General features: G+C 43.5%; 1 protein-coding gene across 1 annotated transcript in view; it reads left to right on the plus strand.

The window, feature by feature from the left end:
- The window catches only part of LOC149451987 (guanylate-binding protein 3-like), a 31,854-nt gene extending 7,277 nt beyond the window's left edge, over positions 1-24,577 (plus strand). Inside the window, exons 5-13 of the mRNA XM_089689938.1 lie at positions 4,061-4,263; positions 7,529-7,777; positions 10,807-11,084; positions 11,381-11,593; positions 14,253-14,334; positions 14,446-14,781; positions 19,907-20,033; positions 22,144-22,217; positions 22,608-24,577. Coding sequence (XP_089546064.1) covers positions 4,061-4,263; positions 7,529-7,777; positions 10,807-11,084; positions 11,381-11,593; positions 14,253-14,334; positions 14,446-14,781; positions 19,907-20,033; positions 22,144-22,217; positions 22,608-22,891 — 1,846 coding nt within the window. The 3' untranslated portion in view covers positions 22,892-24,577. The remainder of the gene's footprint in view (positions 1-4,060; positions 4,264-7,528; positions 7,778-10,806; positions 11,085-11,380; positions 11,594-14,252; positions 14,335-14,445; positions 14,782-19,906; positions 20,034-22,143; positions 22,218-22,607) is intronic.
- The last annotated feature ends 398 nt before the right edge of the window (positions 24,578-24,975 follow it).

Here is a 24,975-nt window from a genome sequence, read left to right on the forward strand (position 1 = left end):
TTCGCTTTAAGTAACCCAACAATAGCTGTCAAGGTGTAAAGATTTGATATATTTATCAGGTCACAAGGCATGACAGGTTTTTATAATTGTATCTATTAGCAATCGGATAAATAATTATCTAGAGCAGCAATGGGCAAACTACGGCCCGCGGGCCGTATACGGCCCGGCGGACCTTTTAATCCGGCCCGCGGAGCTAGGCTCCCGCAAGGCCAGTGGTCGGCAAGCCGCGGCTCTTTACAATAGATGCGGCTCTCCTGTGTGCCGGGCGCCCGCTCCCCTCCCTCCTCTCGGGCGGGCGGGCGACCTCCTCTCCTCCTCTCCCCTCCCCTCCTCTCGGATGGCCGCCCCCCCTCTAGGATGGCCGCCCCCTCCCTCCTCTCGGGCGTCAGGACTCTGCAGCTGTCAGGATGTAGGCGGGGCAGCCAGGATGTAGGCGGGGCAGCGTGACGAACTCTTCTCTCACAGTCCTCCCTGAAGACCAGAACGGCGCGGGAATACGAGAGGAACGCGCGGAGGAGCAAAGGTAAGTGAATTGACACAGGGGGGGCTTACTATATGGGGGACTTACTATATGGGGAATGAATTACTATATGGGGGACTTACTATATGGGGAATGAATTACTATATGGGGGACTTACTATATGGGGAATGAATTACTATATGGAGGACTTACTATATGGGGAATGAATTACTATAGGGGGGACTTACTATATGGGGGATGAATTACTATATGGGGGTCTTACTATATGGGGAATGAATTACTATATGGGGGACTTACTATATGGGGGATGAATTACTATATGGGGGTCTTACTATATGGGGAATGAATTACTATATGGAGGACTTACTATATGGGGAATGAATTACTATATGGGGGACTTACTATATGGGGAATGAATTACTATATGGGGGACTTACTATATGGGGAATGAATTACTATATGGGGGACTTACTATATGGGGAATGAATTACTATATGGGGGACTTACTTTATGGGGAATGAATTACTATATGGGGGACTTACTTTATGGGGAATGAATTACTATATGGGGGACTTACTATATGGGGAATGAATTACTATATGGGGGACTTACTATATGGGGAATGAATTACTATATGGGGGACTTACTATATGGGGGATGAATTACTATATGGGGGATGAATTAATATGGGGGATGAATTACTATGTGGGGGATGAATTACTATGTGGGGGATGAATTACTATGGGGGATGAATTACTATATGGGGGATGAATTACTATATGGGGGATGAATTACTATATGGGGGACTTACTATATGGGGAATGAATTACTATATGGGGGACTTACTATAGGGGGATGAATTACTATATGGGGGACTTACTATATGGGGAATGAATTACTATATGGGGGACTTACTTTATGGGGAATGAATTACTATATGGGGGACTTACTTTATGGGGAATGAATTACTATATGGGGGACTTACTTTATGGGGAATGAATTACTATATGGGGGACTTACTATATGGGGAATGAATTACTATATGGGGGACTTACTATATGGGGAATGAATTACTATATGGGGGACTTACTATATGGGGGACTTACTATATGGGGGATGAATTACTATATGGGGGATGAATTAATTTTGGGGATGAATTACTATGTGGGGGATGAATTACTATGTGGGGGATGAATTACTATGGGGGATGAATTACTATATGGGGGATGAATTACTATATGGGGGATGAATTACTATATGGGGGACTTACTATATGGGGAATGAATTACTATATGGAGGACTTACTATATGGGGAATGAATTACTATAGGGGGGACTTACTATATGGGGAATGAATTACTATATGGGGGACTTACTATATGGGGGATGAATTACTATATGGGGGTCTTACTATATGGGGAATGAATTACTATATGGAGGACTTACTATATGGGGGACTTACTATATGGGGAATGAATTACTATATGGGGGACTTACTATATGGGGAATGAATTACTATATGGGGGACTTACTATATGGGGAATGAATTACTATATGGGGGACTTACTATATGGGGAATGAATTACTATATGGGGGACTTACTTTATGGGGAATGAATTACTATATGGGGGACTTACTTTATGGGGAATGAATTACTATATGGGGGACTTACTATATGGGGAATGAATTACTATATGGGGGACTTACTATATGGGGAATGAATTACTATATGGGGGACTTACTATATGGGGGACTTACTATATGGGGGATGAATTACTATATGGGGGATGAATTAATATGGGGGATGAATTACTATGTGGGGGATGAATTACTATGTGGGGGATGAATTACTATGGGGGATGAATTACTATATGGGGGATGAATTACTATATGGGGGATGAATTACTATATGGGGGACTTACTATATGGGGAATGAATTACTATATGGGGGACTTACTATATGGGGGATGAATTACTATATGGGGGACTTACTATATGGGGAATGAATTACTATATGGGGGACTTACTTTATGGGGAATGAATTACTATATGGGGGACTTACTTTATGGGGAATGAATTACTATATGGGGGACTTACTTTATGGGGAATGAATTACTATATGGGGGACTTACTATATGGGGAATGAATTACTATATGGGGGACTTACTATATGGGGAATGAATTACTATATGGGGGACTTACTATATGGGGGACTTACTATATGGGGGATGAATTACTATATGGGGGATGAATTAATATGGGGGATGAATTACTATGTGGGGGATGAATTACTATGTGGGGGATGAATTACTATGGGGGATGAATTACTATATGGGGGATGAATTACTATATGGGGGATGAATTACTATATGGGGGACTTACTATATGGGGAATGAATTACTATATGGGGGACTTACTATATGGGGGATGAATTACTATATGGGGGACTTACTATATGGGGAATGAATTACTATATGGGGGACTTACTTTATGGGGAATGAATTACTATATGGGGGACTTACTTTATGGGGAATGAATTACTATATGGGGGACTTACTATATGGGGAATGAATTACTATATGGGGGACTTACTATATGGGGAATGAATTACTATATGGGGGACTTACTATATGGGGAATGAATTACTATATGGGGGACTTACTATATGGGGGACTTACTATATGGGGGATGAATTACTATATGGGGGATGAATTAATATGGGGGATGAATTACTATGTGGGGGATGAATTACTATGTGGGGGATGAATTACTATGGGGGATGAATTACTATATGGGGGATGAATTACTATATGGGGGATGAATTACTATGTGGGGGATGAATTACTATGGGGGATGAATTACTATATGGGGGATGAATTACTATATGGGGGATGAATTGCTATATGGGGGACGAATTGCTATATGGGGGACGAATTGCTATATGGGGGACGAATTACTATATGGGGGATGAATTACTATGGGGGATGAATTACTATATGGGGGATTAATTACTATGCTTACTATGGGGGAATATTACTATACTTACTATGGATGACACATACACATCATTCATCTACTCTTGGTCCGGCCCCCGGGTCCAATATATGAACCCATTGCGGCCCTCAAGTCAAAAAGTTTGCCCACCCCTGATCTAGAGCATTTGGTGCCATGCAATTTTTTTATACAAAAATAATAACCATTCCGAATCAAAATGTCCTCCAGAGTCTGAAAATGAGCTCCAGAAGTCTGAATACTAGCAAACAAAAATGGTGGGATTCCTTCCAAGGGAAACTAAGATAGGGCCATGTACTACAGAAAATGCAGTTACTGTATGTGATTCAGTATACCAGTATGGCATTGGTCTGTCTATGCCCACAATGCTTCCCAAATGTTCAACAACCCATAATTCCATGGGGTTCTGGCTCTACAAACACCCACATAGCATGGTTGTGACAGTATTTACATATGGTTCTTTTTTTTAGATACATTCTGAATCAATCTTCCTTATTTCCTAATAAATTCAGGGAGGAAACGGGAACACAACAGGTTTTGTTTTTCCTTTAACAATATATTTTCTAAGCTCTGGGTTACGAATACACTACAACATCTTATACAAAGCCTCCATTCAGGAGGAGAAAACCCAATGCCAGGAAGAGACGGGGATACCATCCAGCTTGCCGCCATTCTTTGCTTGGGTCATACGGGATTTTACTCTCAAATCAGAGGTTAAAAGACGCAGAACCACCACAGATGAACATTTGGACAACGGTGAAAAGGAAGCCTGTACGTTCAGGTTTGCTCATCAAAAATAATCTTTTTTGGTGTCTTCATTAAATAATTAATATTTGTACTTCCATTGTTTTGTATGTCTATAATCACATATCCAAGTTTCCTGGTTTTCTGAGACAGGACAGATAGCTTGACCATGTGCTCTCCTTTATGGCTAAAGACCAGGGGTGTCAAACTTGTGGCCCTCCAGCTGTTGCCAAACTACTAGTCCCATGAGGCATTGCATGGCTGACAGTTACAAGCAGGGCTTTTTTTCTCAGAGAAAATGTGCAGGAAATTTTGAGTCACCACTTGTCTCCATCCCCTACCCACCTCCAAGCACCGCCCCTTGGTTCCAACCCTACCCACCTTCCAGAACCGCCCCTTTTAGAGAATACAAGTACTTTTTTGAGCGGCGAGTATTTTGCTACAGGTAATAGAATACTCAAGTGTGAACAGGGGAGAGCAGATAGAGTGAATGCAGGGCCTGGGGAGAGCAGATATAGTGAATGCAGGGTCCGGGGAGAGCAGATAAAGTGAATGCAGGGTCCGGGAGAGTGGATATAGTGAATGCGGGGTCCAGGGAGAGCAGATATAGTGAATGCGGAGTCTGGGGAGAGCGGATGTAGTGAATGCAGGGTCCGGGAGAGTGGATATAGTGAATGCAGGGTCCGGGAGAGTGCATATAGTGAATTCAGGGTTCGGGGAGAGTGGATATAGTGAATGCAGGGTCCGGGGAGAGCGGATATAGGGAATGCGGGGTCCGGGGAGAGCGTATATAGTGAATGCGGAGTCTGGGGAGAGCGGATGTAGTGAATGCAGGGTCCAGGGAGAGTGGATATAGTGAATTCAGGGTCCGGGGAGAGTGGATATAGTGAATGCAGGGTCCGGGGAGAGCGGATATAGGCAATGCGGGGTCCGGGGAGAGCGGATATAGTGAATGCGGAGTCTGGGGAGAGCGGATGTAGTGAATGCGGGGTCCGGGGAGAGTGCATATAGTGAATTCAGGGTTCAGGGAGAGTGGATATAGTGAATGCAGGGCCAGGGGAGACTGGATATAGTGAATTCAGGGTCCAGGGAGAGCAGATATAGTGAATGCGGAGTCTGGGGAGAGCGGATGTAGTGAATGCAGGGTCCAGGGAGAGTGGATATAGTGAATTCAGGGTCCGGGGAGAGCGGATATAGTGAATGCAGGGTCCAGGGAGAGCACATATAGTGAATGCAGGGCCCGGGGAAAGCAGATATAGTGAATGCGGGGTCCGGGGAGAGCAGATATAGTGAATGCAGGGTCCGGGGAGAGCGGATATAGTGAATGTGGGGTCCGGGGAGAGCGGATATAGTGAATGTGGGGTCCGGGGAGACCAGATATAGTGAATGCGGGGTCCGGGGAGACCAGATATAGTGAATGCAGGGTCCAGGGAGAGCGGATATAGTGAATGCGGGGTCCGGGGAGAGAGGATATAGTGAATTCGGGGTCCGGGGAGAGCGGATATAGTGAATGCGGGGTCCGGGGAGAGAGGATATAGTGAATGCAGGGTCCGGGGAGAGCGGATATAGTGAATGCAGGGTCTGGGAAGAGCGGATATAGTGAATGCAGGGTCCGAGGAGAGCGGATATAGTGAATGCAGGGTCCGGGGAGAGCGGATATAGTGAATGCAGGATCCGAGGAGAGCGGATATAGTGAATGCAGGGTCCGGGGAGAGCGGATATAGTGAATGCGGGGTCCGGGGAGAGCGGATATAGTGAATGCAGGGTCCGGGGAGAGTGGATATAGTGAATGCAGGGTCCCGGAGAGAGATGATATAGTGAATGCAGGATCCGAGGAGAGCGGATATAGTGAATGCAGGGTCCGGGGAGAGCGGATATAGTGAATGCAGGGTCCGGGGAGAGCGGATATAGTGAATGCGGGGTCCGGGGAGAGCGGATATAGTGAATGCAGGGTCCGGGGAGAGCGGATATAGTGAATGCGGGGTCCGGGGAGAGCGGATATAGTGAATGCAGGGTCCGGGGAGAGCGGATATAGTGAATGCGGGGTCCGGGGAGAGCGGATATAGTGAATGCAGGGTCCGGGGAGAGCGGATATAGTGAATGCGGGGTCCGGGGAGAGCGGATATAGTGAATGCAGGGTCCGGGGAGAGCGGATATAGTGAATGCGGGGTCCGGGGAGAGCGGATATAGTGAATGCAGGGTCCGGGGAGAGCGGATATAGTGAATGCGGGGTCCGGGGAGAGCGGATATAGTGAGTGCAGGGTCTGAGGAGAGCGGATATAGTGAATGCAGGGTCCAGGGAGAGCGGATATAGTGAATGCGGGGTCCGGGGAGAGCAGATATAGTGAATGCAGGGTCCGGGGAGAGCGGATATAGTGAATGCAGGGTCCGGGGAGAGCGGATATAGTGAATGCAGGGTCCGGGGAGAGCGGATATAGTGAATGCGGGGTCCGGGGAGAGCAGATATAGTGAATGCGGGGTCCGGGGATAGCGGATATAGTGAATGCAGGGTCCGGGGAGAGCGGATATAGTGAATGCTGGGTCCGGGGAGAGCGGATATAGTGAATGCTGGGTCCGGGGAGAGCGGATATAGTGAGTGCAGGGTCTGAGGAGAGCAGATATAGTGAATGTAGGGTTTGGGGAGAGCGGATATAGTGAATGCAGGGTCTGAGGAGAGCGGATATAGTGAATGCGGGGTCCCGGAGAGAGCAGATATAGTGAATGCAGGGTCCGGAAGAGAGATGATATAGTGAATGCTTGATCTGAGGAGAGCGGATATAGTGAATGCAGGGTCTGAGAAGCCTGGATATAGTGAATGAAGGGTCTGGGAAGAGTGGATATAGTGAATGCAGGGTCCGAGGAGAGCGGATATAGTGAATGCAGGGTCCGGGGAGAGCGGATATAGTGAATGCAGGGTCCGGGGAGAGCGGATATAGTGAATGCAGGGTCCGGGAAGAGCGGATATAGTGAATGCAGGGTCCGGGGAGAGCGGATATAGTGAGTGCAGGGTCTGAGGAGAGCAGATATAGTGAATGTAGGGTTTGGGGAGAGCGGATATAGTGAATGCAGGATACGGAGAGAGCGGATATAGTGAGTGCAGGGTCCGGGGAGAGCGGATATAGTGAATGCGGGGTCCCGGAGAGAGCAGATATAGTGAGTGCAGGGTCTGAGGAGCCTGGATATAGTGAATGCAGGGTCCTGGGTTTAGTAAACCATTATAATTTAACCATTATAATTGATTGAATAGGTGTTTGAATAGGTTTTTTTCAACTTGGTTAATTTTCCACTCCAGCTACCAGATACCAGAAAGCACGAAGGCAAAATGAAATCTTCAGGATTATCAGAAGATATTTTCCAAGGCAGAAGTGTTTTTTCTTTGGCCTTCCTTCCTTAGACAGGCAGGCTTTAAACACATTGGACCAAGTGCCCGAGAGAGAACTGGAAACCGATTTTGTCAGTGAAACTCAAGATTTCTGCAAGTTCATTTATGAGGAAGCTCCAGTAAAAAGGTTTACAAAAGAAAAAATGATGACTGGATCTGGTGAGTCTATAGCCAACCTGATATAAGGTGGGACCTCAACAGGGATCTAGAGGGTCAGGACAAGTATGAGTACAGCTCTCCAAACAACATGGAGGTCCTCTTGTTTAGTTACCACCTAGGAATGACTGATTTTGCTGGCAAACATCGGTGTATATGTCCATGAGACCATAAATTTGTCTAAAACATTGACTTTTTTTGTGCTAGGATTCAAAAGACAATTGATTATTCAAAGGATTTGAATGTCAGCCCAAAGTTTGTCTTGAAGGATTGGAAGACATAAAACAGTCTGTTTGCCACCATTACAATGCCAAACAAAAAATGATATAAAAAAAAATTCATAGCCATTCAAGTAGCGACTGAGCCTGTACCTTGCATGTATCATTGGTTATATGGATTTGCTAATTCCCTCCAGCTTTTGTAACAATGCTGGGCCTGTCACTGGGTGAAAATAGACAGAAATGGTTTGGAAAAGGACTCAGAGTTTTGCTGAGTGCAAGACTATGGAGCCTAGATATGGAGTGGAGAAAACTGCGTTTGCTTTTTTCGGGATTGTTGTATTTCTGGATGGGGCTCCATAGTTTGAAGATTTCAAAGTGCCTTGGGAGGGAAGCAGGGGCGGACTGACAACTCATGGGGCCCCCGGGCAATAGGGGATCATGGGGCCCCTGTGTCCTCGCCCACACTCAAAAAAACCTATGAAAAAGGTACCAGGGGCATCTCATGGGGCCCCTTACTGACCCCGGGCCCTCGGGCAGTGCCCCAGTTTCCAAATGGTCAGTCCGCCCCTGGAGGGAAGAAATTTCCAACCCAGTGTCAATGTTTTGTAGACAAGCAGCAGGGGGTGGACCCAGGTGCTCATAGCCCTTCTAATGTTGGTCTGCTGAGAGTTGCAGGAGGAGTGGAGGGCAGTTGGAGCAGTGGCTGCCATTGGGAGAGTCTCTGTGTGAGATAGATGCTGTGTGCATCCAAGAACCTCGAGTCTGTGTGTGTTAAAGGGCTCTTGGCTGTGCTGTGTGCATTAAAGTGTTACTAAACCCACAATAGTAGTCAATCTGTATATGTAGTAAAGCATACTTGTTATTGCCTCTGAATGCCTCTTCCTTGTGTAAAAAGGCTGTTTGATCCTGTCTTCTCTGATCCTCCCCTTCTTCCAGTGTCCCTCTTTTATCTCCTGATAAGACATATTGTGTGGAGTCACTCTGCACATGCTGAGTTTGGTGTGTACTACTAGAGAGTTTTTTTCTTTTTCTTGGGACAGTGCATGTGGTCAGCACAGGACCAATCAGCACTGTCCAGACAGAGGGTCAGGGGTCCCGCATCCTCTTAAAGCAAAATGAAAACTCATCCTACAAGCTTTAACCAGTGCTCTGCTGGACACTGATAGAAGTCACAAGACTGCTATATACTGCTAATGAGAAAAGGGATTTACCAGTTAATATTTACTTAAATAATTGCATTTCCATGTTCTGTGTACTGTGGAGGAGCAGATATGGTGAGTGCAGGGTCCGGGGAGACCAGATATAGTGAATGCAGGGTCCAGGGAGAACCAGTGGGTGCCAGAAAGCTCTCGATGCACACTTGGGATCAGGAGCTTCTGATCTTGTGACCACTGTGACTGCCAATCACCGTGGTCACATGATCAGAATGGTTTAGGTATTATTATGCTGCCCTAATCAACACAAAAATCATGTGTGGGGAGGTCACAATTTGGCACTTTCAATAAAATATTCAATAGAGAAGATGGGAATTTCAGGGTGCATGAACATGAATACCAAACATATTAAAAAGTTATATAATTTTTATTTTGTATTTTTGTAAAAAACACAAAAGGAAAAAATACAGAAACATAAAAAAAATTTCAGTACTAAGAGTAAAACTGAGATTCAAACTTGGTTATGTAATTGTAGTTACTCCCTACGTGTTTCGCCCTCACGAGCTTCTTCAGGGGAGATTTTTTTGAAGAAATTTCTACCGCCAAGGCAGTCCTGGATGTGAAAGCTCATGTAACTAGGAGAAATTGACCTAACAAAGATCTTAATTGGCCTACACATCCAAAACAGTTGTAGAGGATATAATGGGCATCAAATATCATCTGTTAAATGCTTTAGAAGGATATATAGGTATAACCTAACAAAGATCTAATTGACCTATACATCCATAGGAGAGCAAACACTGAACATCAAACATCCATCTTCGTTCACATACCAGTGCACACTGACTATTTTGGAGGCTGTTTTGGATCTGAACGATCATCGATGTTTGATTTTTCAGTGTTTGCTCTCCTATGGTTGTGGACATATAGGTCAATTAGATCTTTGTTAGGTTATACCTATATATCCTTCTGAAGCATTTAACAGATGATATTTGATGCCCATTATATCCTCTACCACTGTTTTGGATGTGTAGGCCAATTAAGATCTTTGTTAGGTCATTTTCTTCTAGTTCCGTGAGCTTTCACATCCAGGACTGCCTTGGCGGTAGAAATTTCTTCAAAAAAATCTCCTCTGAAGAAGCCCGTGAGAGCGAAACATGTAGGGAGTAACTACAATTACATAACCAAGTTTGAATCTCAGTTTTACTCTTAGTACTGAAATTGTTTTTATGTTTCTGTATTTTTTCATTTTGTGTTTTTTACAAAAATACAAAATAAAAATTATATACCTTTTTAATATGTTTGGTATTCATGTTTATGCACCCTGAAAGTCCCAATTTTAAGGGATGTGGTGCAATAATCATATCTGGTCGCTCGCTCGCCACTTCACTGTTACTACTTTCAATAAAATATTCAGATGGCAATAAAGATATACTAAAAAAAAATTAAACAGTGGCATGTACACATCTTAATTCTTTAAGAACAAACAATATAGAAAATATTTTTCTCCTGTATAAAATGTTATTCAATGTAAGACGTTAGTTAAAAATGACAATATGTTCAACTAATCTGTACAATCTTAAACTTTAACATTCAAATCTTGAACATTTTTGGAAGCAAATTAACAAATGTAAACATTTTGTGCCATTTGTAACAGCTTTTGCACAGTTACTTAAGTCCTACATTGATGTGGTCACCAAAGAAGATATTACCCACCTGGAGCGTTTAATATCAGACGTGTCTATGGAGGAGAATCGAAGGGCAATAAGTAAATCAGTTGCATTGTATGACACCAAGATGAAAGTTCGGCAAGTCAACACAGAAGAAGAATTCCAACGATTAAATGAGAGTTCCCTGGAAGAAGCTGTCCATGAATTTGAAAAGAAATATGTTGAACATGACATGAGTCAAGCTGAATATCTCAATCAACTAAAGGTACTGGGATCGAGACAATATCTGTGTGGAGACAGAGGGGTCCAAAATACCCAGAGTTCTATTTAAACAGTTATATGGGTAATTTAGCATGTTAGCTATCAATAGAAGCAGATTGGAGGAGCACAAAACAGCTCCAGAATTTTCTTTGGGTGGTCCATAACCACCATGCTATGTCAGAAGAACAGACGTGTGCTTGAAAGCCTGAGGTCTTACTCTAGCAAAAAAATAAATAAAAAGGATTGCCTTTCCATGAACCCCATTATTCTTTTATTCAGTTTTGGATTTTGTGTTGGCAGGAAGACTTACTGAAGAAGAAAGAAGAGTTCTGGAAGATCCATGAAAATTCATCTTGGAAGAAATGTGAGGATCTAATTCAAAGGCTCATGTATGGTGTAGACCAGGCCCTAAGAGAAAACAAATACCACATCCCTGGAGGATATGAGAGATTTGTAAAAGACAAGAACAATGTCATGAAGAGATATAACCAAGAGGTCAACAAAGGTGTTAAGGTAGAATGACTTTATTTCTTTTCTTCTGTGCTGTTAAGTCCTGCTCAGTTTGGTAGCACTTGTCATAGATTGCTGGATTGTCTGTCCAATATGAAATATTACCATGTCTTTTATGTTTGATTTTCTTTTTACCTCTCACAGAGATCACAGTACTACCCCCTAGCTATGTCTTCATCTGTTTTTTTTCCTCTACAAACAGCGCCATCTTTATTCTGGCATCATACAGGGTCATCAACTTTTTCCTGGAATGAGATGCTTGTTGGCTAGGTGCAGCGTAGTGTGGCAGCAGAAAGAACGTAGAGTCCCAGATTGGAGAAAGTGATGTATTGCAGAACAACAGACCTAATGGGGCACTTAGAGAGAATTAGAAGTCTGTAGGCCCAAGTGGAAGACAGTATCTGTCAAGGAGAGTGGAATGCAGCCTGAAGATAAAAACTTAGGCCCTGTGCTTTCCCTACTCCTCTGGAAAATCTCCCTACCACTAGTGCTGTCCCTGACAGATGGGTGTGCTGTCCCTCTACTAGTCACTTGCAAAAGTATGTGCTGAAACTTGGGGCAGGGACTTAAAAAGACTCTGCTTGACCCAAGATGGCCACCAGGGTCACCTGGATCCAGCGTAACCAACCAGATCTCTGCTCCAGGGGACAGAGAAAACCATAGAGAAACCCAATTTTGACTTTCTCCTCCAGCTGCATTGCCGCCACCTGAAATGGAGACTGTAGACTGCACCTGCCTATATGCTGGCTCAGTTATGCAGATCTTGGTGAATGTGCAGTTCTTGGCTATGTTGACAAATATAGGACACACATCAGCCCCTGCCTCAGCCCCTCCCCTTGTGACTTGAAGCAGTCTTATCACTGAAGGAGAGGAGACTGAGGAAATGCCTCTTCCTTCCTGCAGTAGACTCATGACATCATTTCAGCCTAGGAAAAGTCACTGGACTGAAACACAAAAAAGGCTTTAAATGTTGGAGCTTTTATGAAAAGTTTTGCTTTTGCTGTAAAACTACTGAAAGGTCCACGTTTTTATTGACCTTAAGTAAAACAATGTTACCATTGTAGTGACAAATGGTGTTACTTTTTTTGTAATAATCTTTCTTTTCAAGCAAAGGTTTTCATATACAGAAACAGAAAAAAGAACAGTAACATACATAGAAGTTCGGGTAACAGTGTAGCATGTGTCATGGCTAACGTTGAGTTTAACATAGGCATCAGGGTGAAATTCTCAGCAAAAGTAAATACACAGCAGAGGTCAAGCAGCCATCATTTGGTCTCTGCTGTAATGAGTTATGAAGAGCCATGAGCAATAAAGTAGGAATGGAACAAAAAAGGAGAGCAACAACAATGATAAAAAAAAGGTGGGGGAAAAAACACAAAACACTCTCAGCCACTCTGTTATGTAGGAAGATCTACAATAATGGCTGGCTCTTAGGTCTGACTCTAGCAGGGGCGGACTGACAACTCAAGGGACCCCCTGACAATAGGGAATCATGGGGCCTATGTGTCCTTGCCCACACTCAAACCACTCCCAAAAAAGCCCATGAAAGGTACCAGGGGCATCTCATGGGGCCCCCTGCTGACCCTGGGCCCTTGGGCAGTGCCCGAGTGGCCAAATGGTCAGCCCGCCCCTGGACTCCAGCATAAACATACAAAAACCTAGGTTTGGATATCATATGGATTCAAGTACATGGGAGCATATGAGGAAGTACTCTGGGAGTGAGTAGTCTTGTAAGGTCACAGCACCCCTGCCCCTCAGCATCAGGAAGGCCCTGGGCGGTAGGGGGGGGGGGCGGCGGCTTGGTTGTGAGGTCCCTGATGGCCCTGAAGTGTAGTGAATCCATGTAGCTCAGATGGAATAAAGCTTGCTGTATCGGTCCTTGCATGTGGCCATCCATTCTTCCGCCTTCATCACATTAATCACCAGCCTGATCCACTCGGCTCGAACAGGAACCTGATTCTTTTTTCAATACATTGGGATCAAGTGGCATGCTGCATTCAACAGATGTGGGAGAACTCTTTTTCTGTAGTGGCAGAGAGGAATGGAGGACACATGAAGCAAGAACTACAGAGGGGAATCAGGAACATCAATATCAATGATCCTTGTAATTTGAGCTCTAGTATCTTGCCAAAAGGGACATTGCTTGGTGCCCTCCCACCCAATGTGGAGGAAGGTAACACAATGGCTACAATCTCTCCAACATAGGCCGGACACAGAGGGGTAAATGTTAGCTAGTTTAGAAAGGACTCAATACCAGCGAGTGATTAGTTTGAAGCTCTTTTCCTGCATTTTTGTATCAACCGAGCTGGTATGGGTTAGGTGGTGTAGGTGGTCAAGCTGAGTGCCTGAAAAGTGATGCTGCAGGTCTCTATCCCATTCCCAGTATATAAAAAGGTTTCCCAGCTGGATCCTCTGACTGGAACAGTTTGCGCAATATCGAAAGGGAGTGAAGGACTGGGGCATTCTCAATGAAAAGTTTCTTAAATTGTGTCATGGTAGAAGGGGGGCCAATTTTCGGGACTGGTTATGAACAAAATTTTGGAGCTGTAAATGGTGTTCCTTTGATTCCGAGCTTGTAATGAGGTTGTTAAAAATAAAGGAATAGTATATAAAGTAACAGTTAAATTTAATTAATTATAGAAATAATATTTTCCTTCTACAGGCTCAGGAATTTCTCAAAGACTTTTTGGACTCCTTAAAGGAGATAGAGAATATAATCCTAAAGACTGACCAAGCTCTCTCAGGTAAGAGGACTTGTATATTGTATTTACACATAAGGACAATGTATCTTTAAAATCAGAGATATCTCAGTGGCCCAGAAGTGACTGCTGTTAAATATTATGTTGTGTATTCAGCTAACAAGCCCAAACTGACAGAGGACGCAGATCCCAAAGACTTCAGTCAACTACAAAAGTACATTCAGTCTTACCAGTTACCTACTGGCCGGTTTGACCGTATTCTTATCCAGCTGTTTGGTTTCACTGGCCATGGAAAGTCCTCATTTGTGAATTCCTGTCTCTATGTATGTGGCAATGGACGCTTCCAGGACCAGGCAGGAGAAGGAGTATTACACGGTGGGAAGACCCTGGAAAGGAGAGCGTATGAGCTCTCTGACGCAATCACTATTGTGGACAACCGAGGATTTGCAAAGCTTGATGCTCCTGAAGCTTGGGAAATCTATGCCCAATTATGTAAGTCTTTTCTAAGATTTGTCAACAAATTTAAGTCTTTAACTTATTTCTACAAATGGTGATGAAACAAGGAACGACTTGCTGTGAATTTATGGTCATAATACATTTACACATCCAGGTCATAATCTACCTAGTCTAGAAGGTTTTCGTGTATCCAGGTTATGGTCTATCTATCCTAGAAGGTTCTCATGCATCCAGGTCAAGGTCTATCTATTTTAATAGGTTCTTGTGTATCCAGGTCATGGTCTATCTAGTCTAGTAGGTTCTCGTGTATACAGGTCAACGTCTGTCTATTCTAGTAGGTTGTCCTGTATCCAAGTCATGGTCTATCTACCCTAGTAGGTTCCCATTTATCCAGGTCATGGTCTATCTGCTCTAGTATGTTCTTATATATCCAGGTCATGGTCTATCTAGTCTAGTAGGTTCTCATGTATCCAGGTCATGGTCTATCTATTCTAGTAGGTTCTTGTGTATCCAAATCATGGTTTCTCTAGTCTAGTAGGTTCTCGTGTATGTAGGTCATGGTCTATCTGTCCTAGTAGGTTCTCATGTATAAAGGTCATGGTCTATCTATCCTAGTAGATTCTCATGTATCCAGTTCATGGTCTAGTAAGTTCTCATTTATCCAGGTTATGGTCTATCTAGTCTAGTAGGTTCTTGTGTATCCAGGTCATGGTCTATCTATTCTAGTAGGTTCTCATATATTCAGGTCATGGTCTATCTACCCTAGTAAGTTCTCCTGTATCCAGGTCATAGTCTATCCATCCTAGTAGGTTCTCATGTATCCAGGTCATGGTCTACCTATCCTAGTAGGTTCTCATGTATCCAGTTCATGGTCTATCTATCCTAGTAAGTTCTCATTTATCCAGGTTATGGTCTCTCCATCCTAGTAGATTTTCATGTATCCAGGTCATGGTCTACCTATTTTAATGGGTTATCATGTATCCAGGTCATGAGCTCTCTATCCTAGTAGGTTCTCGTGTATCCAAGTCATGGTCTGTCTCGTCTAGTAGGTTCTCATGTATTCAAGTCATGGTCTATCTATTCTAGTAGGTTCTCATGTATCCAGGTCATGGTCTATCTAGTCTAGTAGGTTCTCATGTATCCAGGTCATGGTCTATCTAGTCTAGTAGGTTCTCATGTATCCAGGTCATGGTCTATCTATTCTAGTAGGTTCTCATGTATTCAAGTCATGGTCTAGCTGTCCTAGTAGGTTCTCATGTATCTAGGTTATGGTCTATCTAGTCTAGTAGGTTCTCATGTATCCAAGTCATGGTCTGTCTCGTCTAGTAGGTTCTCATGTATTCAAGTCATGGTCTAGCTGTCCTAGTAGGTTCTCATGTATCTAGGTTATGGTCTATCTAGTCTAGTAGGTTCTCATGTATCCAGGTCATGGTCTATCTATTCTAGTAGGTTCTCATGTATCCAGGTCATAGTCTATCTAGTTTAGTAGGTTCTCATGTATCCAGGTCATGGTCTATCTATTCTAGTAGGTTCTCATGATAACATTCAGCTGGACTTGTTCTGTAATATTGGAGGCATTATCCAATTAGCTGCCTCACTTCATAGCTGGACTGAAGAAGTGGCTTGGATAAGATCTGAGATGGCTGCAACATCACTGAACAAGTTCAGTTGAATCTGACTAATCATACTACCATTGTTTATTATTCTCTTATGTTTGTCTACTAAAAGTTATGTACAGCTTAGCCTTAATTTTGTAACTTCAACTTCAATGTATCTGTAGCCAAAACCTTAGTTTTAGTTTTGGTTACTGTAATCTGGGATTGGAATCCACAGCAGGTATTTATTACTTTTAGAAGGTAGAAGAAGTCGGCCTGAAGCCAAAATCAGTCTGATCTTGCAGTGTGAAGTCCGTAGTTTAGATTACAATGACTTTGGTTAGGCAGATCACATAAACAAAATATATTGGACAGAATCCAAGGGGTAAAGGAGGACAGCAGCAACACACTGAAGACTGAGAGTTCATTTCCTTGTTATGTGTCCTTATACCTTTCATAGGCTCCAACTTTGTAAGAGGAAATTGGCTACCATTCTGTGTTTTCTGCTGGAACAGAATGTTGACACAATCACTCTATTTGTACAACCTGCTATCCTAATGTGTCAGACTGCTATACAAAAATAACTATGTGTCTCTAGCTGGGGTGTACCTTGTTCTGTCTAGTAAAAATCACTTAAAATAACATTAGACTCAAAATGATTTTTCTGTTATATGCAACATCTAGAAGTATTCATTGTGCCTAAGAAGGACCCAGAAAATGTACCTTTTGTCATGAGTTCCTTTTGAAAAATAGCAGTGAACATGGTATGACAGTGTGCCTAGGCACTCCGGTACCTACAGTCTCGTAGCTCTAAATCTGCAGTGGAAGATCATCATAAGCACTGCTGCCTCTGACTGCTAATCTCACCAGATTTGAAGTGAGATGTTACTAGTATGCTGTTCACTATTCTCCTTGCTGGAGAGAAAGCTGTTCCTGATGACTTGCAGTGACAGTATCTCTCTGTTTCTGCTTCATCCATTCTGTGGATCTGTGCTTTCTCCACCCCCATCATTCCTCTACCAGTCATCAGATTACCAGTCATCATGGTGGCAGTGACATGAGGAAAAAAAGCCTTGCTCTATCAAGATGGCCACCTCCACACAGGGACACAATGCAGAACAAGGTATAGTAATTAAAGCCTCATTCAGGGCCCTGCATCTGCAAATACACACGTCACATTGGAAGCAGCGGCTATTTCCATGCGTCCCAAATGATAGCAATGGGGCTGACCTCACGGTGATGCATGATACTGTGTGTCCCTGTGTGGGTAGATATGGCCATCACAGGAGGCACAGGTTCACATGCTCTATGTGAATGAGGCCTAATAGAGAAAAGGTAAGCTGCAAAAAAAAATACTGGTATTACTGGTGACTAGTTCTTGGGGTTTTATTGGGCGCAGTTTCCCCCATTTAGGTCCCTTTTTATTTGTTTTGGTATTTCTTGTATTGTTTGATCACAGGCCGTAGCAATTTTTTTTTAACATGACATCAATCTATGAATATACAGTATTAAGGGATTTATTTATGGAGAAACAAAATTGCTGTGTGAATGCCGCAAGCACAGCCACACAGTCATCGCAAATATTCATTGTATTGTAATACAGTAACATCAATTAGCACAACCAAACCAAATAAATAAAGAAGAAAAATGACCAAAGACTACAAAACTCTACAGGCTGCAAGCTATACATTCCAATGTGAATTTGCAGCACTTTCCAAAAATCTGTATCAAAATCATGCAGCGCAACCTAAACCAATGAAATCAGCATTCGACAGTCCAATGTGTATCCGCACCATGTGCAACTGAAGTCCAGTCCATATGACATAAATCCAGTGCTCTTCGTGCTTCCACCACCAAATATCAGATGGCCGCTCACCTCAAATGAATGACCCCTGAATTACCAGTTAGGTCATATAATGTCTGCTCCCCTCTTGGGAAAAGTGGCTCTAGATGTGAATAGCAAATCCTTCTTCCCTCATCGCATGGATCGCTCAGCAGGGCTGAAGTTCATATGTAAAAGCAGAAAGCACAATCTTGTGTTCTCCATTTAAACCACTATTTATTAAAAAGCTAAAAACACACTTACAACAGTTGACACTTAACCCCCTTAGCGGTCTGATTATGTCCATATTTCTGTGCTCAAAGCGGTACCTTTTTTTGCATGGAAATATGTATTTTTTTTATTGTAGGCCTGTAATTTTCAGGAATAACTCACTGAAATCTGTCCGAAAAAGAGTCTAGTAAATATCCCGGGGAGGATAAAACTTGAAACACGAAATCATGAATTATAATATAATAAATAATCATAAAAAATAATAATATAATAATAATACATTTAATTCAATAATATAATCAAACCAAAAACACTGAAATTTGAAATAGAGCGCCAAGTTCGCAAAAGTCACAAAATTGTTTTCAGTGTCTGATGAGGAATTTCCCCCACCAATCATTATCACTCAATTCTGCAAGTGGTTCTGATTTACTATCGCTGTTCTCTAGCCGGTCTAAAACCGCTTTTGACCTAAAGGGACGCTTTTTGGACGCCATGGACGTTTCTCAGTTTCCAGGCAGAAAGAACAGTCAAAATGCAGGCAGGGCGCAGGACAAAGCACTCGGGACACAATGTATGTGAAATGGTTTGATACAGGAATGATATACTATGTGATTTTAGTGTATTTAGTGAATGTCACTTTTACAACTTTCAAATTTCCTGCCGGTTACGACATCACAGGGGACAGAACCCAGAAGACAGATGTCGGCATCGGCTGGAGGAGATGGCCGGGGACACTGCAGGGGGGACATCGCGGGAGCACAGGACAAGGTAAGTGCAGAAGGGATCCCGGGGGAACGCTGCAGTGTATTCCCGAGTGTAGCTCGGGGGGGGTTACCGCTTCTGGAACTGAAACTTTACCCCGAATTACACTCGGTAATACCGCCAGGGAGCTTAATCCAGTGCTAGTAGGGATCGCACATGACAAACACCGGCAACGTGCTGGGAAGACAGGATGACTGCGGGATGACGTCATGCCTCAGGTTCCTCCCCTCATACGCATTACGTCCAGGGTGGGGACTTTGTCAGTGGTAGACGAAGTCTAGAGCCACTTTTCCCAAGAGGGGAGCAAACATATGATCTGACTGGTAATGCAGGGGTCATTTATTTGAGGTAAGCAGCCATCTGATATTTGGTGGTGGAAGCACGAAGAGTACTGGATTTGTATGTTATATGGATTTCACTTTGGTTGCACATGGTGTGGATACACATTGGGCTATTTAATGTTGATTTAATTTGCGTAGGTTGCACTGCACTACTTTGATATAAATCATTGTATTGTGTCTAATATGCCTATTTCCAATGAACATCAGCTCCATCTAGTGGCCATAAGGCAATATCTTCCTGAAATACCTCAATAAGGAAAATACCACATTATGGCCCCTAGATGGCGCTGATGATCATAAGAAATAAGTATATTAGGCAAATTATGGGAAATAATCATAATGGCTCTGCAAATGCTTGAGACGATGTAATGCTTAATTATATATAAATCCTTCTGCGTCTCTTCTGATAGGTAATTTTGCACCTTTAAATAAGAAGGTGGAATGGGATAAAAGCATAAAGATGCGAAATGATCTTTTAACACAAAAATCGAAAGAAAAGAAAATTCCTGATCTCATTGTTCCTGTTCTTGTGTACAGGTAGGCTTCTGTTCATGGGAAATCGAATAGAAAATATAATAATTTACTGTGAACTTTATTTTTGTACTAATACAGAATTTGGCGTGACTTTGTTGGGCCTGCTACTAACAATTTATTGATTCTTTTTACATTTATTGTTTTTTGTTGATATTTTTCTTGACTTATTTTAAAGCGGAGTTCCACCGGAAAAAAAAAGTCAGCAGCTACAAATACTGTAGCTGCTGACTTTTAAAATACAGACACTTACCTGTCCTTTGGTCCAGCGGTGTCCTCACCACGGCTGGCTTCACCAGTCATCTTCTCTCCCCGGCGCCGGCATCTTCAGTGTGGACACCCGGCTCTGACATCTTGCGGCTTCACAGCCGGGTGCCCTCTGCGCATGCCTGAGTAGCGCTGTGCTTTGTGAATGGCTCCATAGTCTTCTGAGACCTGTCACCTGTCCTAGAAGACTACAGGGAGGGAGGGGGGAGGACAACGTCGGCTTCCGATCGCCTAGACGATCACAGCGGAAGTGGGAGTGGGTACCTGTCAAATCCGGGTACCCCCTGCTCCCCAAAGGTGCCAATCCTTAATGGCTTAAGGTGCAACTTCCCCTTTTGGTTGGAGCTCCACTGTAAGTGTAAAGTGTTTTCAGTGTTTTTTTAATTATTAACACATCTGCATGTGGTTTTTTTTTTTATGTTACTGACACTTTTTATGCACAAGTATGTTACATATTCTGGGTATGTATTTTATTTTTAAGGCGATAAGTTAATTTTCAACCCTTGAGACCTATGAACGCAGATGTAAACTTAAATTGTATCTAAACTCGAAGACAGAAATGTTGTATTTTGCTGCTTACTAGTGGTGACTGCATTGGTTTTCTAATCTCAGCCCTCTTTTCCTTTATTTCACTCAGGGGCAGACTGACCATTTGGAAACTCGGGTCTGGGGTCAGTAGGGGGCCCCATGAGATGCCCCTGGTACCTTTTTCATAGTTTTTTTTGAGTTAAGGCAAGGACACAGGGGCCCCATGATCCCCTATTGCCCGGGGGCCCCATGAGTTGTCAGTCTGCCCCTGATTTCACTTGTCCTAGGGTGACAACGCTCACTCACTACACTGTATGTATAGAGGAGCAGAGTTGTTACCCTAGTACACCCTAGTGTGATAGGACTACAGGACACCTCCCCTCTCAAAGTAACTGATAAAAGTGCACATCAGTGGGAGATCACATAAATATATCAGCTGACAAGAATTCCGGCAGGTATCTTCAAGTTTTTTTGCATGGGAAAAACTTTGACATTTGGTTCCCCTAATATTCTAATCACACCCTTATCTAGGCTATGCAGCCTGGGTGGCGAAGAAAAGGAGGGCAGCAAGTGTGTGGCCCCCTTTCTGTACCATACCAGGCCACATGACTTTCAACATTGAGGGCGTTTCTTGCTAAGAGACTGACAACGCCTCACCCATTGCAAGACACTTTGTCTAAAAGTTGAAGGACAAGGACTTCTTCCCCCCATTGTGGGGGTTTGTGTGGAAACTTAAAGGAGCCTAGAATAAGGGGGCCTGCAGATATCTGCCTTCTCCCAGGAGAATGGGAATAGTACCCCTTATAACTCGTTCCCAAAAAAGTTAAATATTAATAAACACCCCAGCACCATAAAAAATGAGTCTATGAGGTTGGCTATTAGGATTCCAGTGGCCACCAACATCTTAGCAGCTGTTATTCCTCTGAGAGTGACAGAAATTAGGTTATGCTGTCATTCATGGTGAGAGGATCAGTGGGAGACATTGAGTTTGTAGGACCCATTTTTTTTGAACATTGTGAATCCTCATTTTTGAAAATTGGAGGACATTTTGGATGCCTTTGTCTTAGCAACCGCAGTCTTGAACATGAGGGTGTCACTCATTAGTGGTGGTAGTAATGCTGCCTCTAAAGAAAAACTTCTTGCACAGCTAGGGGTTCACTGCACCGGGCAGGCAAACAGGCCATTTGGTTCACCCATTCACCGATGTGCCGAGAGCTTTAGTTGCTACATTGCCCATTGCTCATGCCTCACAGATGTTATTTTGTGTCTACATTAGAAGGTTCTAGTAATGGTCTATGACTGCTCTGCCTTCCTCTTACAGCTCAGAACACATTCTCAGCAAGGAAGATTTCACCCTCATCAATGATTTCTTGAAACAAGCTCAAAAGTTGACTGGTAAGTACAAAAGTACATTTGTAGCAGCAGTTATTTATCATTAAGGCCCTTTTCACATGGATGGTCAGTCTAGATCCGTCCGTTTTTCAGGCTGATCCAGACGGCACTACAATATATGTTTATGGGACGATCATCCCTTTACATCAGCCAATTTCCATTCCACATGTCCATTCAGGTTAGTTTTTTTAGATGGAACAGCCAATGTCCAGTCGGCCTAGTTTTAGGTATTGGGAGCATTTTTATGAGTACTCATGAAAATTCTGAGTATCGGCACCGACACCAATGCATCCCTATTGATAAGGCCCATTTAAAGGTTTAGTGATGTTCATACCTGCATTCAGGGCATTGATAACTGAGGTGGTATTTGTTTCTGGATCTTATTTTCTGCAGGAGTTCTGCCCTTCATTATTCTCACCAAGTGCAGAGCCGAATCTGAGCTGAGCAATACATTTGCCGGGATGGGGATGGAGAACATCTATTGTATAGAAAATTACACGATTTCCAACCATTTTGCGGAGAGGGAGAAGCACCTCGTCCTTCTCAACTTCCTCAGAGACATCCAACTTTGTGTCAATTTCCACTTACAGGAGTGCATCGACTTTCAGACTCGGCAACATGAGTGGATGAGTTTCCTGAAGCAAATGGCCATTGAGAGTCTAAGTAGTCAGGCTTAGGGCTCATGTACACTGCAGCTGATAAACTGATGCTCAGGAGCTGTTGTGCATTTTTTTCAGCAGCCCTTGAACTCTCTGTTATGTTTCCCTATGTGTCCGTGTACACAGAGTCATTTACAGTCATTTACAGGCAGTTGAGTTTACAGTCGTTTTCTTGAACGCACCAAAATTGTGTTCAGGAGTAGATTTTATCGGCGTTTCAAACGTCGAACGCTTGTAAGCACTTGATCCAATCACTGACAAACTTGTGTAGACTTCACCTCCGCAACATCTCCAAGATACGCCCGTTCCTAACCTCGGAAACTACTAAGAAACTCATTCACTCCCTTATTATATCACACCTTGACTGCTGTAACTCCCTCCTCACTGGCCTACCGAATCGCAGGCTATCCCCTCTTCAGTCTATCATGAATGCTGCTGCCAGAATCATCCACCTTACTAACCGTTCCGTATTCGACACCCCTCTCTGCCAATCCCTCCACTGGCCTCCACTCAGTGTCCTCCACCCCTCTCTGCCAATCCCTTCACTGGCCTCCACTCAGTGTCCTCCACCCCTCTCTGCCAATCCCTCCACTGGCCTCCACTCAGTGTCCTCCACCCCTCTCTGCCAATCCCTCAACTGACCTCCACTCAGTGTCCTCCACCCCTCTCTGCCAATCCCTCCACTGGCTTCCCGTTGCCCAACGGATAAAATTCAAAACACTAACAATGACATATAAAGCCATCCACAACACTGCCCCAAATTACAAAACTGATCTTATCTCTAAATATCACCCAAACCGTACACTTCTCTCCTCGCAAGACCTCCTGCTCCCTAGCTCCCTTGTCTCCTCCTCCCATGCTCATCTCCAGGACTTCTCCAGAGCTTCCCCCATCCTCTGGAACTCTCTAACCCAATCTATCAGACTATCGCCTACTCTACTTACTTTTAGGCGATCACTGAAAACCTATCTCTTCAGGGAAGCCTATCCCGCCCTCTGCTAATACTGGTATTACTGGTATACTCCTGGCAACCGACAAACCCAGACACGTCCATCAGATTGCCACACAGAGAAGCGTGATTGGTCACTCCAGGGAACATGTTGAATCCATTTGCGGCGTGCTTTACACCATGGTATCCGATGTTTTGCAGTGCACTTGGTGATGGAAGGCTTGGATGCAGCTGCTCGGCCATGGAAATCCATTCCATGAAGCTCTCTACGCCCTGTTGTTGGGCTCATCTGAAGGCCACACCAAGTTTGGAGGTCTTTAGCTATTGACTCTGCAGACAGTTGGCGACTTCTGCGCACTGTACGCTTCAGCATGCGCTGACCCCGCTCTGTCATGTGACGTGGCCTACCACTTGGTGGCTGAGTGGCTGTTGTTCCCAGTTGCTTCCACTTTGTTACAATCCCACTAACAGTTGAGCGTGGAATATTTATTAGCCAGGAAATGTCACGGATGGACTTATTGCCCAGGTGGCCACCTATCACGGGACCACGCTTGGAGTCACTGAGCTCCTGAGAGCGACCCATTCTTTCACCTATGTTTGTAGAAGCAGTCTCCATGCCTAGGGGCTTGATTGTATACACCTGTGGCCATGGAGGTGATTGGAACACCTGAATCACATGATTTGGAGGGCGGGGCCAATACTTGGGGCAATATAATGTACAATGGACAATAAATTTTATATATGATTATAATTCACATACTGATTCCTGGTCTGTTTGTGAGGTCCTGAGGAACAAGAGGATACCAATCTAAGGACACTCTGTACATATGTGGTTGATTACAAGCTGGAATTTGTTTGTTTTAGGGTAATTATGCACTTTATATATAGTTTGCAGTGATATTTATTAATTTTCTTTTCACATGAGTGCTGTGACACTGGAGTGTTTTTTTTGCATGATACACGTGTGGCACTTTAGTTCTGGGATTTAAAAGGTAATATACTATGTTGAGATTTTGTTTTTTGAGGTATTTGAAGAGCACCTGTGATTGATTTGCATCTTCTTCAGTGGAGTAGGAAGCGTCTTCCTATCAAGAATTTGATCTTTGTTTGGACACATTATTTGGACACTTTGCATATTGGGACTTTATTTTAT

Source organism: Staurois parvus, unplaced genomic scaffold (genome assembly GCF_062004578.1).
Source record: "Staurois parvus isolate SC_StPar_1 unplaced genomic scaffold, SC_StPar_1.0 ptg000503l, whole genome shotgun sequence".
In the NCBI taxonomy this organism is placed as follows: Eukaryota; Metazoa; Chordata; class Amphibia; order Anura; family Ranidae; genus Staurois; species Staurois parvus.